Source organism: Phaethon aethereus (assembly GCF_964289735.1).
Source record: "Phaethon aethereus genome assembly, chromosome: 2".
Taxonomy (NCBI): Eukaryota; Metazoa; Chordata; class Aves; order Phaethontiformes; family Phaethontidae; genus Phaethon; species Phaethon aethereus.
The window spans coordinates 63,041,143-63,059,562 of NC_138582.1; the positions used below are offsets into that span (position 1 = coordinate 63,041,143).

Genomic DNA, 18,420 nt, shown 5'->3' on the forward strand with positions numbered 1-18,420 from the left:
ATTTTTGCAACCAATTCGTATCTGTCAATGAATGCTTTTTATTCCAACACTGTAGCACTGATAGATAGCCTGGACTAAACATGCATTACAGAGAAAGCACACGTGCTGTTCAGATGTATGATGGCTGGAAGTGAACATATGAAAAAGTACAGGTTGCTCAAGCAGCTAATGCAATCTACTGAGCGCCACCAATGGCAACTTTCTCAGGAGAGAAGAGCAGGAAAAAAATTATTGTTAGTTGAAAACTTAGACAGGTGTGGCCAGTTAATATATTTAAAACAAATAGATTTAAAATTCATATTAATGTGGCAGCAGACTTAATTATTACTATAAACAAGCAACAGAATAGTAACAGGTGCTCAGCTGTGCACGTACATGGTATTTGATCCTTGGGATGGGAACACCTTCTGTTTTCAGTCCTGCATTGGTCTCCTGCACAAGACTTTTATCCTGGTATTAGTCGGAGAGTCAGAAAATTATCCAATACAAATGAGCATACGTGTGCATTACATAACATTCCTTGCAGTTCAAAGACAAAGAATTTTACAGCTTGAACAAGATCATCCAGGAAGACTATGCAAAGGCGTGGAAGAAATTCCTCCCATCAAAGACATCAAAGGAAAGAAAGAGCTGGCATGCCTGTAAAATATGTGAATAGGATTTTTTTCTACAAATAAAGACCTTCCCTTATAAAAACACTTCTGCAAGCGCAGTATGAAAAAATATAGTTTTGAAAATTCAGATATAATGGAAATGTACAACATATGACATAAAACTGCTGAATCACAAAAAAAGAAACCCTTGTGTTCTTCTGTATTTTGAATATCTTCACATCTTTTCCTGGTCAGAAAATGTAATTCTATATTTTTATACACCTCATATTATATATTCCAAAAGATTTTGTTTGATCACTAAAATGAATATAGTGTCTCCCTAATTTAATCTTCTTGTCTGTTACAATATATCAAATTTAATTTACATCTGTAACTAATGCTTGATAGGAAGTTGGTTCACTGAGTTATAAATTTCAGTATTGTTCTTGCAGGTAATGGGATATATAAAAATAAATCACATTTCACTCAGGCGTTTTATGGTATGTCACCAGCAAATGTCCAAAGAAGCACAAACCTTAAACACTTAAGGTTTGAAAAAGTTAACTTGCAGCTAAATCTTCATAACTTCTCATCTAAAAAAATATTTGTAAAGGTCTAATAAACTTTTAGGGAGGAGAACTGAAAATTATGATATACTAGATTCTTCATCATTTTTAAAAGAAATAAAATCTTATTTTAGATTCACACAAAAATAAATTCCAGCACTTCTATTTATTATGTTAAATCATAGAAAGAGTAACTATGCATGAGGAATTGCCTTTTTTCACGTTCACTGTACTAGAAACAAGTGAATAGATTTCCCTCACTTAAAAAAAATACATCTGAACTGAGATTAAAATTAGAAATGCATTCCTGAACACATAAATACAATGTGTATACTGTATTCAATATCTGATAACTATAACTGTCATGCTTGAGTTGGCCTCCCATTCTCTAAAATAGACTTTATGTGCCACACTACATTACAGAAGACTGTTAATCTTCAATATGTTAAATACACTAGGAAAAAAAAAATTGAATTTCTTGTGGATTCTACTTCAAGAAAGTACATTTGAGACAGCCAAACATGTCAGTTTTGAAAAAGAAAACCAAACAAAAAACCAAGAAATTTTGTGGAAATTCAAACCATGCCTCCTGTGATAGGAGATACCTTATAAAACATAGTTTGGAGCCTTTCACTCATAAACGTTTCAGAAGATAATTTAAATCTTGTTGTTTACTGGGGTTTTTTGTTGCTGATTTTGGGTTGGTATGGGAAGGTTTGTTTGTTTGTTTGTTTGCTACAGTTTTCAAAACCAATGTGTATTCAGCATATATGGCAAGAAGACTGGGGAGTTTACACACGCTTTCTACAGCTCCAGTAACATTAGTAGGTTGGGACCAAATCTTTCAAGTTTCTTAAATATGGAATCATTCTCAGAAATGAGGAATATCAGAGAAGTCAAACCACTATGTGGAAAAGAAATCTGAGATGTTATTTGGTAATGATGTAGGTGCCATGCACTTCCTAAAAAAAAAAAAAATCAGCCACTTTTTTTCTTAAGTAAATAGTGTTGGTATCTTTTGTGTCTCTTCTTCTGTCACTCAAAGATTTGTTGAGTTTGGCATTTCCATAGATTGCAAGTTTCACAGACCATGAGAACAAAAGAAAAAGTCATGCAGCATCTGCAATTGGAAAGCTTTATTGTGAGCAAAGATGATGGCTGAATTTGTCCTCTAAATACCAAATTGAGTATTTCAGGTAGAGTAAAAAAATCTATGGATTTCCCCTAGCCTCAGATCCCATTTCAAAGCCTTAGTTTCAGGCTTTAGGGGAACAAAGATTTCACATTCCAGTGCATCTGGAGAGTTTCCTTCCCCACTTCTGAAGACATACTACCAAAAAAAAGAAACCAAAGCAAAACAGAATTACAGTGTTTTTCTAAATTTCTATTTTTATTGTCAGTCAGGCAAAGAAATTCTCAGCAAATACTCAATAAAGACTATTGAAAATCTGTAAAAAACAAGTCATTGAGTTGTGACCACTCTACTACATTATCCAGGTAAACATTTCTTCTACCATATTCAGAATTAATATGTATTTGACACAGTTGGTACATTCATAGCTAACATCTGACACCACACCTTTTCAAAATCCCTGGAAGGTTACTCAGTCTCATCACAATTCATAGGGGTGTGAACTACAGTGATACTACTGAAATACTATTGCTACATGACTGAAGATTCTGCAGCACCAGCAAAATTAACTTACCAAAAAACCCCACTAACACTTGTAACTAAAAATAATGGAGCACTAGAGAAAAATAATGGAGGGAGGGGAGGTGTTGTCAGCAAATCCAAGATTTGGGGACAGTTCCATTATGACAATGTATGATTTCAATTCCTAAAATACAGGGAGAGGGTTAGCATTGAAATGGTACCAATAATCTGAAGAAGACATAATACATTTTGATTCACCTTCTTAACCTTTCAGTTGGGAGGGCTGGGTGTTTGAAAGAATGGATACCATCATACTTCCTTCTCTAGTTAGGTCTGGTGATGGTAGTTTCCTAGCTATATTGAATCAAAAAGGCACAGCCTTGGAATTAGAGATTTTCCCATGAACCTAAATGTATGAAATATAAATAAGGAAATGTTTGGAATATGCTACATGAACAAATTCCAGTCATGAAAGCCAATAAATTGGTATTAATTGTTCATCGAGTTTTGTGGCCTTTCTAATCCAACCTTTGGATTCCTGATACTGGAACTGCAATACATCAAGAGTAGTAATACTAAATTTATTATAATTCCTTTTCTTTTTTAAAAAAAACCTCTTCAGTTGATTTATAACGATTTAGTTACTCCATGACCTCCACCGTTTCATTACCACATAACTAAGGAAATATGAGTGCATGCAGAACTGACCTGAGCCATAACAATACCGGGGCTCAGGGGCCCAACGTCTATTAGGCGAGACGTAAAGCAGATCTGCTGCCATCTCTTTGCAGTGTCCCAAAGACAGCACATTTCATGTGAGGAGAGAGATTTGCTACGAGAGCTGTAGCCTGGGGAGATCTGAGAAATACGCCTTGCAAGAAATCAAGAGAAGAGAGACTGAAAGCACATCATTTAGAAAACAGCTTGATCGAGCAAGTCCGATCACCTGCACTGTGCAACTATTGTCACTACGGCTCCATGGGGAGCACGTTCGTTTGTCACTTCCACCATACCGTATCTCAAGACATACGAGGATTACATCAAATGCATCCCTCAGCGGTCAGCTAGCAGCCTGCTTTCTGGCACATCTCAAACGCGTGGATAAATACTCAGGACTACACACGCTGCTCTCCAGCACCCTATTTCTAACCTCTTTCAAAGCATCTGCGCACGGGCTTTAATTCACTGGCTTTGGCGTTTCCCCGGGTTACTCTCCATTACAGGTATTTGCGTTTGAAGTAGTTGAGCGTGCTTCTGCTGGAGCTCCAGGGTGTGCGGGACCCGGCGTGGGCCAGGGTGCTGCTGGAAGGGCGCGACCCAGAGCGGGGCAGAGTGGCATAGGCAGAGGGGGACGTGGAGCGGGGTAGGGTGGTGTAGGCAGAGCGGGACAAGGTGTTGTAGGAGGAGCGGGACAAGGAGCTGTATGGAGGGCGCGTGAGAGTGCCATAGGTGGCGCGGGACAAGGGGGAGTAGCCTGAGCGCCCCGTGGGGCTCCACACCGAGCGGGAGGCGGGTGCCCACGTGGAGTGGGAGCCCGAGCGAGTGGTGGTGTCGCAGGAGGGGCCCCACTGAGGGCCGCACACTGAGCGAGACCCCGTGGCGCCCACGACCCGGGAGACCGAGCGAGAGGTAGGGGCGCAGAGGGAGCGGGCCGTGGCAGCTGCCAGCGGGCGCGGGGCTGGAGGGCACGGCAGGCAGGCTGCCGACGAGTCCTCGGGGAGAGCGGCAGGCGAGCTGGTGGGGCGAGCCCCCACGGCGCCCAGCGAGACAGTGGCAGGGGAGCACAGCGAGTGGGCTGCAGGGGGTCCCACTGGGCGGGGGGCTGGGGAGCACAGTGAGTGGGCCGCCGGGGGTCCCACGGGACGGGGGGCTGGGGAGCCCAGGCCGTGGGCTGCCGGGGCACTCCCCATCTGTGGCCCTGCTGGGGTGGCGCTACGGGCAGCAGAGCGGGGCACTGGGGAAGCCGCTGGGCAAGGGCCTGGGGAGCACACGCTGTGGCCTACCGGGGTGTTCAGGGGTTGGGAGGGCAGGGTCGCCATCGGGCCACACGGAGGTTGGGCAGTGGGAGAGGGCGCAGAGCCGCACACGACATGCGAGATGGAGGCAGTAGGCACTGAAAGAGGAGCCGGTGGCGGCATGGGACTGCCAACAGCGTGGGCTACTGGAGAGCACACAGGGTGGGATGGTGGAGCAGACACCTGGGTAGGGACTGCCTGGGTTGCTGCAGTGGGACCGGAGCCAGCCATGAAATGGGTCAGCAGGGCACTCACCGCATTATTCGCGGGGACAGAGACAGAGTAAGACATCGGCCCCCCTCCGCCTCCAGGCTGGTGCGTGGGAGCAGGACCCGTCTCGAACACCACATGAGGCATAGGGGGGCACACAGGGTTGGATGCTGGGGCAGGCATGGAGCTGTACATGGGTGGAGGCATCGGGGCACACGTAGCGGGAGGAACGGTCTCACATATGACACGGAAGCCAGGATCGCATCCCAGATCAAAACCAGGAATGATGCTTGGATTGAAGCCTTGGTTGCAGATGGTGTTGCATAAGGGATGGCCAGCAGGGAGGTACACGAAGTCATACACAGGCTGACCCCCTGCACTGCAGTTTGGGTTGCATACTGGGATACATATATATTCACACATGGAGTTGAACGCAGGGTCCGCCACGGGGACAGGCCCAGAGCTGTTCACTGGGAGGGAGCCATTCTCACACACTGGGAGTGACCCATTCTGGCTGACAGGCAGGGTTCCATTCTGGCCTGCGGGGCAACACACTTCAGCCTTGGTGCATCCCTTGCAGTAGGCAAACTTGTGGCATCCGAAGTTGGCCAGGAGCCGGTGGCTGCCAAGCCTGTAAGGTGTGAACTCCACAATGGTCCGTGCCTGTTGGTTGGATGCCAGTGTTCCCAAACTGGACCGAGAGAAGGAAAAGAATTAGGACCCTGAGTAGCTCAGAGACCTGAAGCGCTACAAGATGAGCACACACGAGTAGGTTTGTTTTGCTGTGACATGTTTTCAGAGACAACCTGTCATGACAACTTTGTTATTCTTGCCTTCCTCCCCAAAAAAACCTACTGTCCTTCTGTCCCAAAAGGAGATTTGGAAAACTCCCGTAGTAAATTCTGTAACTGGACCTGGAAACTCATTCATGATATCCTCTTAAATTCTTTAAAAATGTAGCACCCTTCTGCCTCAAAGATATACCTACTGCTTCCCATTTCCAGTAGTCTAAGTTGGATTGAGCTGCTTTGTAGAATCCATTTCATTATTATTCAGCAAGAACAATTCCTAATTGCCTGCCCTCAAAACTAGTCATACTTCTGTCAGTTCTCCTGGTCGTGAAGAAAAGCGATGCATATTAATGAACAGACACTTTTCCTAGTATGTTATAACATCCTGGAAGTTTTCAGCTTCCTGTGATTAACGTGATATGAGCTTAGAATGCATATTGCTATTTCTCACTGTTATTGTCTAATTGTTCATGTACGTGGTGCCAGTTCATGAATATTTAGAGGAATTCTTTTATAAACTCAATAGGATTATAAGAGCTGGGGGACCAAGCTAGAATTTCTTGTGAAGAAAAGAGTGCATTCCCTTTCAGACAGAAATTTGAAACACAGGCTTAAATAAAAGCTTGAGGAAAATGAAGCAGCAGCATATCTTGCCAGGTCTAAATGATCCATCATTTTCAAGAGCTGTGAGGCTTTTAATGGAGTCTCAGCGTAAAAAGGGGCAAAAGTCCTGTTCAGGTCCTAAACACCAAAAATATCAGAACTATTGCCTTCCTCAAAACCTGCTCTGATCTAGCACATCTTAGTCAAGCCCCAATGTTATCCCCATTTAAATAGTTGGTGTTCTTACTCAATGGTCATCGGCTCTTTGAATAAACCACAACCTTCTAACGTCATTACGCAGTTCTTCATATCTTCCTGGAGAGGATTGCAGAAGGATATCTCTGCTGTGCATGGTACTTTCAGCCTGGGTTGGCTCAGTAGCTAGTCAGAAAACAAACAAACAAATTTATTGTTTTGTCATCCTTACAAAATTAACAATGAATTAAATAAATGTAAGGAAAAAAAAGCATTATTCATACACGTTTCTTTCTGATTTACTTCTATCATCTCTATATACCACTCTAAGTACCTGTTATACATTTAAAATCACACTGATCTTTCTCAAATAAAAAATACAATGAAAGAAAAGAAAAAGAAAAAATTTAAAATTTATTTGCATTATACCTAGGAAGCGGTCAATAAGAGTCCCTAAGTCTGTTCCTTGGATAACAAATCCTATAATTAAAGTTCTTTACCTTTACAATAACAGGTGGCCTGTTGATCACGATATCCCTGCTCACCATCAGAACTTCTCCACACTCTGGGTCTGAGACAGCAACTACTTTCATAATGTTGTGATCACAGAGATAAGGTCCATACTGACTATATGATATACACAGTGGAATTTTTTTCACTGTAAAACAAATTTATTTTAATTATTTTTTTGCAGATATTTTGGCTAATATTTCCACTTTCCTTTGTTCTAAAGTTTAACTGGCATTTAAAATAGCTTAATTAAATATTAAGTTATTACAGCATAATGATTTTTCCTGGCTTAGGGTGATACATTCAACAAGCAGCTTCACACTGTTCAGTTAATATATCAGTGCATTTAGAAGAAGGTTGGTTTGTTGTTGTTGTTATTAATATTAGTATTCAAAATTTGGAAACTTTAATTCCAATGTAATTCTTAAAGCAATAATTCAAATATAGGCAAATTAAAGCTTGGTAAAACAGAATGTAAATATCAGCTATGAAATTTTGTTTTATAATGAAATGTTTTAGTTAAAGGGATCATTTTTCTTCCAGAAAAAGATATTAACCATCAAAACAAGTGTTTATTCTGTGATATGCCTTTGCACTTCCCAGCATATGGTATATCTGGAAATAATTCCTTTAGGGCTCAAAACAAGTGTCTTACACTGGATAATATTTTCTGGCCAAAGGAAATAAATTGCTTTTCAGATCAACAGATATAACTTCATCTTTGTATTTAATATAGAGTCCAGAATTGAACTTTTAATGGAAATGAGTTTTTAAACAATCATCACACCCTCTAAGCCTTGAAAAATTAAGCAAAGACTATAAATTACCTATCACTATACATGTAGTATTAACACTGTGTTGATTTTTGAGTGATTATCCTAAAGTGAATTTAGCTGTCAATATTTAACATTGTATTCATTTCACTTCCCACCCCTACTAGGAAGTCTCTGCTAATCCTAAAAAGCAAAGAATCTCCTGAGAACAGTGGACAGAAGGGCATTAGACAAATTCACCTGCTTACCTTCCCTTGGACCCAACGTGACATTCACACTGTCTTTCCAAAATTGATCCATTGGGCAACCACTGTAGGTTATTATTTGTGCACACAAATTAAACTTTAGGTTTTTGTTTTCACTACGCAAATTTTCAAGCAGCCAATGTAGTTGGACGTCTTCACCATACATTGGACAATTAGCCATCTTTAGTCGCATGTTAATACCAGAGTCACTCAAAAATGGGTTTTTCAGAGATGATAACTCTCTCTCAATATGGCAGTTGGAAGCATTACAGTACCCTGGGTGAATTCTTCTGTAAGCCCGGAAATAGGCTTCTTTGTTTTTCACAGAGCCTGTTGAAGAAGATACATGATAATGAATCTGCTGGATGCACAAGAAGTCATATTTACCTAAATAATAAAGATAATTGAATTTCTTCCTCCTCCTTCCTGAAACCTACTGTAGTGACTTGGTGTAGAACAAATCCATCAGTTAATGAAACACAAGATATGGTAGTCTGAATGCATAGAAGAAAATAAATATCTATCTCAGAAAAACATTAAAAAAATGTATTTTAGTTTTATTAGTTAAATTTAAAAATAGTTGTGTAAATCACAAAATGTATAGCTAGTGCAAAATTCAAAATATAACTTTTTATAAGGGCTTTGCCTTTTGAATATGAAATGCTACCATGTCTCTCAAAAGGCAAAATACACCATTCAAACAAAGAAACTATCAATTTTTTTCTTTTTTGTTCCTCTTCAAAAGAGCTACAGAGCTTGCAATTTTGCAATCAACTGTGATCCACTCTTCATTCTTTTAGGCAACTTTGCTGGTTGAACTCCTCCCTACTACTGGAAGATGAAAATCAGTAATCAGTAGCCCAAAGTAAGAATAGCAGAATATCCTAATAATAATACATCAAGTTAGTAAGTAAGCATATTTTCTGAAAGACCTGGTACAAGAAGCAACAAATAAGAAGCTAAACTTGAGTTTAAAAGAATTTAAGGTTTTTTAGATTATTTAAAGGCTGCTAATATTTTAAACTGCTGTACAGCTGAGACCAAAATATGTATGTATGAATAGTAATATTAAAAGGGCTGGAAGGAATGTCCTATGAGGAGCAGCTAGGGACTTTGGGCTTGTCTAGTTTGGAGAAAAGGAGGCTGAGGGGTGACTTCATTGCTCTCTACAGCTTCCTGAGAAGGGGAAGTGGAGAGGGAGGTGCTGATCTCTTCTCCCTGGTATCCAGTGATAGGACACATGGGAGTGGTTCAAAAATGCACAAGGGGAGGTTTAGACTTGGCATTAGGAAACATTTCTCTACCAAGGGGGTGGTCAAACACTGGAACAAGATTCCTAGAGAGGTGGTTGATGCCCCATGCCTGCCAGTGCCCTAAAAAGAGGCATGTGGACAATGACCTTAATAAAATGCTTTAACTTTTGGTCAGATCTGAAGTGGTCAGGCAGTTGGAGTAGATGACTGTTGTAGGTCCCTTCCATCTGAAACATCCTACCCTGTCCTGTCCAAAATGGATGTAATTACAGTGTGTTTTGTTTGAATCATTTAAATATGTTTAGAGGTTAAGAATTAAGATCCTTGAACAGAAAGGCATCTTCCTCTTTCTCAAAAAAAGACAACTTCAGATTGTTCTATTCATTTTAACACAGGACAGATTACACTGATAACTTTATACGATTAGCATTTAAAATTTCCTCCAACCCATTTAATGACTTTTCACATACCTAGTTCATACTTGTAAGCCCCAGTGATATCTTCGAATTGCTCACTGCCAACACTCTTGGTGATTAGATGTTGTCCACATGGCCAAGCATCACAGAAAAATTTGGTTTTTTTGGCATTGTTTTGGGAAAGCCAGCCGACATAGTTTGAATTTACTCGAGAAAACATATGATGACCATCATAATCCAAGTCTAGTTCCCCTTCTCGGATGCTTCGAACCCATGTAGGACCGCTGCAAGCTGAACCTAAGCCAGATAACAAAAATGTTATAACAGGTTCTAACCTGAGTAGTAGAGAAACTCAACAACATAAGCTGAGGACAACAATTACAGTTAGGTTAAATAGTTACCTCTGCCCGTTTCCAAAGGTGTCGGATCCAGACACTGCCAATCACCACAGCATTGATTTAAGTCTCTCCGAGCCATCCAAGATTCATTCCAGCAGTGATATCGCCTGTAGGATGCAGGAATATAGGATTAAAACATCTCTTGGATCAAGTTCAATGCCATAGGATGGAGGAAAACTATGTCAGAGATAACATTTTAATCAACTGAAGACTATGTCTTAGTATTGTTAATGATGTTCGGGGACAAGAGTTGTTTGTTTTGCTTTATATCACTCAGACTGGAAATTTGTTCCAGGATGCTGCAGACCTGATTGTAAAACATTCCTCTTATAGCCCCTTTTTTTCAGTTGATAATGTGCCAACAGAGGTCTTTTGTTTCAGTCATTTATTTTCCTAACATTTTCCTCCTGGTTCTTTAGAGGAAAATCACATACTGTCTTAGTCTTCTTTTTAATGGCTTAACAAAGCACAAACCCTTAAGTCTTTCATGCTAAAATAAGATCCTCACTCCTTTAGTATCTCAGTTTGACCTCATCTTTTTGACACGTGAGAGGGCAGAAAATTCATTAAAAGCTTTCACAGACGAGACTTGAATGCAAACAAAATTCTGCTGCAGTGAAACTACGAAAATACAGGCCAAAGGTGAAAACACAAATTCTGCTATTATGAGCGGTAATGTCATAGTTATATGAACATGAACTGAAAAGTTTACAAGAATGAAGCAATCCATGATAAGGAATGTCAGGAAGACAACGTAATTATCAACTAAGTGATTATGACTGAAGAAAATAGTCCTAACTTGTGATAAATTTTCCCTTGCATTTCATGATCTACTTAATATTTTTACAGCTACTAAGATTGATGGCCTTAATTCTTTCAGCTGAGAAGGATAAGCAGGTAACATCAATTCTCACAAGTGTTGGTTTGTGGTTTTTTAAAATGTATATTGAGCAGGCTGTGTCTTCATTAATTTCATGTTTTTGAAATGCATTTTCAGGAAACTGAACAGCTTTGCCACACCAATGAAAGAGACTGCTAAATAAAACACTGATCTGCTAGATTTACACTAGTCTATTTAATTTTTGACAAAACCAAAAGAGCTTGTTCATTTCTTATTTACCATAGCTTGTCTTTACCACACAGGTTTTTTCCAGTACAGTCAAAAATCTCATTGATACCAAGAGGATTCTCAGTTGAGCATGGAAAACAGAAGCTTGTGACAACACGGCTTGGAATTCCCAAACACCTCATCACTGTAAGGAAGAAAAATATTCATGAGTCATTACAAATGGTAATTAATCAAGAAAATCCCTCTCATTTTATAAATAATTGTCCTATATTCTACTTTGGAATTATATAAACACAATGGATAAGAGGCAATATTTGGGATGCAGTGATTCTGTGTCCTCAAAGCTTCTTTTTAGTGGTTAAAAAGTAGTCTGAAAAGAGCCTAGCAGAAAAGAATGGCTTGTTACTCTTCCAGCTTTTAAAAAAAAAAACAACAAACAGAAACATAAAGAGATCTTCAGAAATAATGATGCTGATCCTGCATTAATAAAACTCCCTAATTTTCTTTTTTTGTAAACAGAGTAAACATATAGATTCATCTATGGAATATCGATTTAATTTTCTTCAACGTAGAAGCAGGTTCGGTAAATAAATGGTATAAATTTGAAACTCAAGTGTTTTTTCTGTGGAGTTTAGTTCACTGTTATCTCATCCTTTGCAGTAAAAGAAGATGGTAGCCTGCTGCTTTTATGTTTCGGAGGAGACATCGCTACAGGTCTTCTTCCTGTTCATAACTCAGTGTTTTTTCCTCATACTTCAAACCTCACCAAAAGGATAAAGTTTGGCTCCACAACGTTACACTTGCTCTGTGTTTTAATAAAAGCTGCAATATTGATAGCTGCATGGTATAAAGGTCACAGAAAAGACAGTACTGCTTTTCTTCTTGCTCTTCATACTGTATAGGAAAGCAATAGGCTGATAAAAAACACTATGTTAGGAGCCATGCCATATCATAACAAGAGAAAAATATTCAATTTCTTTTCCAGTAAAATGCTTGTGAGTAATATTCTTCCAGTTGTTTTTAAGGTTGGAGGGTTTTGGTCCTGGTTTTCTCTCTTCCTTTTTGGATAACTAGGTAAGGGCGTACTGAAATATCATACCTGTGCACATTACTGAAGCAAGTGACCCACAATACCCATATCTGACCGGCCTGCATCTGCCATTGTACCACTGCTGAAGAATAGGCACACTTCCATTCCAGGAAAATGGTTTTGTTCCTTTCAGGTAATCATTGTTTTCTGGAATCTTCATGATACTGTTAGTGGTATGGCTGCTTATCTAGAAAGTGAAGAGAAAAACAACCTTTTCAGATAGCTGACCATGTCTTCACATCCTAAGTGTACCACAAAATCATCAGAGATCCACATTACAAGTTAGCTTTTCCTGTGAATCTGAGCACAGAAAGCATTATCCCTGCTATTCATACTGTGTTAGATTACAGTGCAATTTGCTCTTCTATAACATAATGAAGTGTGCCTCGGTCTATTCAGAGGTCATACACCACTAGAGGTCTTACCATGTGATTTACCACCATGCTGACATGCACAGGATCATTGCGCCAACAATGGTCACGATCAGAGCCGTGATGATAACTCGCACCCATGTCTAGAATCTTCAAGCAGATATCCAGAAGCCCATCTTCAAACTGAGGAAAAAGAAGTTAACACAGGAATCATGGTATTCTGACATTACTAAAGTTCCTTTCTTGTCAATAGTCCAGTGTTTTTCATGTAGATGAGCTGCCCTCTCTCTGCCCCAGCCTTTTTTTTTTTTTTTTTTTTTTTTTAAATCAAGCACAGATCCTAGTGGTCTGCATGGTTTTGTCTATCTGCCTGAAGGAAAACCAAAGGGAAAAACATGTCAATTTTGCTTATGTTTGATCAATGGAATAATTTTTCTTCAGAAGCACAATATTCTGTTTCAACTTTTCCAAGAACATTCTGCAGTTTCCTTAATTTTACTACAGAAAACTTCCTTCCAGTTGTTTGGGCTACAGTGTTTCTCAAACATGTTGTTTTGTGCATGCATAGTCTGGACTGGTCCTAAAAACCTTTCGCACTCCATAACGTAGCATGCATTTCTGAAAAAAATATGGATAACACTTCATTTATCCATATATGGACGACATCTACTTCTGAATAAGTCTTCAAAAAATACCTGTCCAAAGTGCCATGGTCGAGAGGTAATGTGCTTGTGAACTCCTTCATACAGTATCCCATGTTCATTCAGAATGTATTCTTCTCTATGGGCCTGATTGTCCATATATACAGGGTCATCTGGAAAAGATGCAAAGCTATCAGTCAGACAATATGTAAATTTCTAGCACTTCTGTATCTTCTACTTCACTGGATCCTTCCTTCCTACCTATTTTTGTTTTATACTTTTAAACATGTTCAAGGGTGCGGGCTCTTTAAACATTCACAGACAATTCATTTCTACTTACAGCTAGATATTATCTTTATGAAGTCTCTCCCTGCTGAAGTACACCTGAATTACAGAGCTCGAAATTTTTCTTCACACTAAGTTGTTCTAGGGGTCAAAAATTGTGCACTTAGAGTTGGGTATTTGATTTTGATCAAATCAAAAGCGCAGACAACATGAATATTTGCCATGTAATGATTTTGACAAGGTCCTACAGACTCCAGAATTGTTTGCTACCAGAATCATATCTACAGAATTCCATTTGTATTTGCACTATATTATTTCATGGTGATACCACAGAATTCACAGAATCACAGAATGGTTGAGGTTGGAAGGGACCTCTGGAGATAACCTGGTCCAACCGCCCTGGTCAAGCAGAGACACTGCTTAGGACCAGATGGCTTTCGAATATTTCCAAGGAGGGAAACTCTCTGGGCAACCTCTGCCAGTGCTCAGTCACCCTCACAGTAAAAAAGTGTTTCCTGATGTTCAGAGGAAATCTCCTGTATTTCAGGTTGTGCCCATTGCCTCTTGTACTGTCATGCCATTGTAAAACTGGAGGTGGAAGAAATTACACTACAACCCTACTACCATTAAGAAAACAAATCAAAACACTGGCTTGAGACAGTCTTGAATTTGCAGGAAAAAATAAAAAATAACAAAACAAAATTCTTCCCTATTTTTCATTATTTCTGTGACTCCATCCCTTACTTCTCAGCTAAGTAATGAATACATTCAACATTTTTACTCATCACTAGTATTTTTCTTAAAACTATCTGATCATCACTAGAGTTCTTACCTGCACACCAAGGGTTAAAAAGGACATAAAAATCTCCAAGACATCGCTGATATGTGTGACCACAAGATGTGATTTGCATATTGAGAATATAACGGCCAATGCAGGCATTGGAGGGAGGAAACATGCTGATATTGATGCATTTTGGCTGATGAATTTTGTAGGAAGCACTCCAGCAGGTTTGATCTAGACATCTGCCCATTGGGAAGGTACATTTCGTCTCATTTGATTCACAGGGTCTGAGGCCTTTTCAGGAAAATAAATACAACTTCAATCAGACTAAACAAAGCACATGTAAAAGGCAACTAATTTGCTTAGCCATCATTTGCAATGCAAAGCTCCCAAGGGTGGATTTCTTTTTCACTTGTCACTTCTGTAGCAGAGTGAGAAAATTTTACAAGTTAGCAGAACTGCCTGAGTTAGGGGAAGGTAGTTTCTTCACACAGAAGATAAATGAGGAGATACTATTTGTCACTGAAGACTATGGGAAATATTACCTACCAGGAAAGGACTGGGAAAGACTACACAGAGTTTGGGAGTGACTACCTGTCTCCACAGTGAAAACAGCCTGGTCCACAGAGTCATCCCATTCCCGATTTTGGAAACGAGCATAAAAGCTGAAGGCTTGCCCTCTTCTTATTATCTGTCTGTCAGTTCCGAAGAAATGAGTATTATGAATTTGGCAGTTGGAAGGACAGTTCAGGTCAACTTCTCCCAGCTCAATGACTGCAGGATGGAGAAAGGAACACAAGGGAAAAAACAGATAATTGAGTCGCCATGATTGGTTGAGGTCAAGATTACATGAAAGAGAAGATAACGATAAAAGACAAAGATAATTGTTTAAAAAAATTCATTCAAGAGTTAGTTCAAAATTCAGCAATACTGAGAGACATACATTCATAAAAGTACCCTTACAAGATCATCACTTCCCTAGCTTGCAGGTGGAAACTTGTATAACGCTTTGATTTACAAAGCTTGCACTACAAGTTTCACATCTTTTATATAGTGCCTTCTTGCTTTATAAATACCTAGAGCTGAGGAACGATATTAGTATCTCTACTTGAAAAATTGATTTTGCATTGTAATATTTCTCTCCACATTACAACACACTGTCCATAGACAGTTACTTTTAAACCACAGCTAGACAGCAAACATTTTGCACATGCTAGCAGTCATGACATTTTTTTATACAAGTAATAAAATAATAAAATAAACTAAAAATATAAAAGATCTGATAACAAATGTAGGTGTTTGAAAGCTTAAGTGGCACTCCAAATGAGTCATGAAAAAAGTAGATGTGCATAAATATCCCCCCAACATTGTAAATACTGTTAAACATGCATGCAAATATCTCAATCTGCATTTCCCAAAGTCATAAAAGGTTTGCAGACATCTTTGCGGAACTTAATGGAGAAGGAAGTATTCACAAATTGTGACAATTAAAAAAATGCTGACAATTTATCCTAAGTCCCATGACTACCTTGACAAAAATCTTGGCTGATCCCCCCTTAGGCATCTTGCTTGGATATCAGCCATTTCATAGAGGTAATTATGATCCTGGTGCCAGAAGGATGGGTGGCAACACTAATTTTTACTTATTTGCATACAACTTTTTATTTTCAGAAGTGTTTCACTCTAATTGAAGACAATGGGAAACACAGATTCTCAGCAGTTTGGAAATTGGGCTTACTGAACTACATCATCTTGTATATTATTTTAATTCTAAAGGGTTAAGTTTGGTCCTGCTAAGCCTGTAGAACAACCAAACAATGCAACTTCTCTAACTATATTGGCACGAAGTTGAATACAGAGTTGGTATTTAGGGGAAACTAATTTTTCCTTCAAGAACCAAGGGCGTATCCACATAAAAGGAGACTCATAGCTAAGCCCATGGGACTGGGACACTTTTAACACAAACCAGTGGAGTTTCCCAGGATCACATCCTGAAGTAAATTGTAACTGAAATGAATTGGAGGGAAGGGTGGGTAGGTTGGGAGAGGAAAGCAGGTTTTTCTGTTTTGTTTCTTTGAAACAAAATAATCTCATTTTTCACCTAACCATTTAAATTTGGCAATGAATTGTTCATTCATCTCTTTAGCAAAGATCAGCAGATAAATGCAGACCTGGGTGTTACCCATGTTAAAAACATGCACACTATCAACAACAAGCGAAAAATAAGGCAATGCATTGCATCATTACTGCTCATCATACCTGCTGACAAGAAAAAGTAACAGAATTGAACAGAAAATCTCATATTTTAATGACAGTTGTCAACCATAACACAAAATAGTCTGGTTGAACAGAAAGGATTAGAAGCGCTTATAGCACACATGACAAATCCTGTGGTCAAGAACACTGAAAGAACCTGATAGATCCTCGCCCATCCTCTAGAGGCGTTTATAAACCAAGACAACTACACTTCATCCACTCATTAATCCAGCTGAACCAGAACATCAGGGAGTCAAGATACTACATGTTTCCCAGGGAAGTCCTCTAAAGTCAGCCCACAGTTTGCTTATCAGAGTTAATTATCACAACTAGATCATAAAGGAGCTAACAATTGCTTTCTTAAGCAAAGACAGCTCAGAGAAAATACTAAAGGCTAATCAATTTCACATCTCTTACTGGTTTTCCCTCTGGTAGAAACCCGGCCTCCAGTACCAGTGACTGGGTTTCCTCTATCAATTCACATTTTGCCTTCATTCCAGAGAGAATACTTCAGGTATCCATTGTGAAATAATTACTTCAAGCATGAGAATACTGAACACTAGTACTCTGTAGTTTATGCTGGAAATAAAATGTATTCTTTTCCATGCTCTTTCTTATTCTCAGAATTGGCTGCTGTTTCACCAGTTCTCTCCCATAGCTCTCTTTTTCCTTTATAAAAGAAAAGTTTTTTTCCAAAAGTTTTTTTTTTCTTTCTCACTAAGTCCACAAATAAAATCTAAACCATAGAAGTAACCCCTAGACTTGATTCCACAAAGCAATATGTACATTTTTTTTTGTCCTTACACCTGCTATTTAATTATTTCCACTTTCAGTACTGAATCAAGTGATAATAAAGTTTCAAGACACTCACCTTCCATTTTTCTTCTACATGCACTAGTATCTGAAGTGCAGTACTGGTGGAGGTACCTGCTCCTCAGCAAGATGTACTGCAATGTCTGGCTGATCTCCTCTGTGAACCAACCTAATTTCCTCTCAGTAACATTTATATTCAGAACTAAAAGGCTGTCACACATATTGCATCAACAAAATACCAGTTTACAAAGAGGCCCCACCCATGTGTCTACTGATGCTCATAAATGATTCATTTTAACTTCCAGCATTATTAGGGAGAGTCCTGCGGCTGAAGGGAGGGAGAGATCTTGGTACTTCACCTGTAGCATAGTACTCTCAACGTCCCACAACTTGCCATGTCTCCAAAATATTTTAGGACCAGGATGAATCTAAACATAGTTCAACATAAGCCATTGTTTTTAGCCATTTAAAGTTCCCATAAATCCAAGGACCTACCATTCCCTTCTGGCTAGACATCTTCAACCACCTATAGGAAAACAATAAAGAACACTGACCTAAGCTGAATTTAGACTCTCTGAATATGATCACCAATGGACATTTTTATGATCATATAAGCAGAAATCCTTTCAGAAAAACTTTCAGAAAGTCTGCATAGCACTCCCTCCAAGTGGAGGTTAGAGTAAAACGAACAGTTACAAACTTTCCCAGCATTAAATGTTTTTGAAGTTAACATGAAAATTTAATCTAAAAATTTCAGAATCTATTTATATGATGTGTGTATTTATGTTCTAGCACAAAACTAGTTTTGCAGCTTCTTAGCTTACTTTACCTCTCTTTCCCTGAAATTATGAAAACTATTTGAGATTTTTCCAATAACTTCTGTGAACAGAAA

General features: G+C 39.1%; 1 protein-coding gene across 1 annotated transcript; it reads right to left on the minus strand.

Moving 5' to 3' along the window:
* Positions 1-4,030: 4,030 nt before the first annotated feature.
* LOC309402576 (protein-glutamine gamma-glutamyltransferase 5-like) lies at positions 4,031-17,593 on the minus strand (the record flags this gene model as incomplete). The annotated part of the gene is made up of 13 exons (XM_081996438.1): positions 4,031-5,729; positions 6,680-6,813; positions 7,128-7,285; positions 8,159-8,485; positions 9,879-10,121; positions 10,226-10,329; positions 11,343-11,475; positions 12,391-12,568; positions 12,807-12,935; positions 13,448-13,566; positions 14,511-14,753; positions 15,054-15,233; positions 17,587-17,593. The coding sequence occupies 13 exons, from the start codon at positions 17,591-17,593 to the stop codon at positions 4,031-4,033; spliced, it is 3,654 nt and encodes a 1,217-aa protein (XP_081852564.1).
* Between the last annotated feature and the right edge of the window lie 827 nt (positions 17,594-18,420).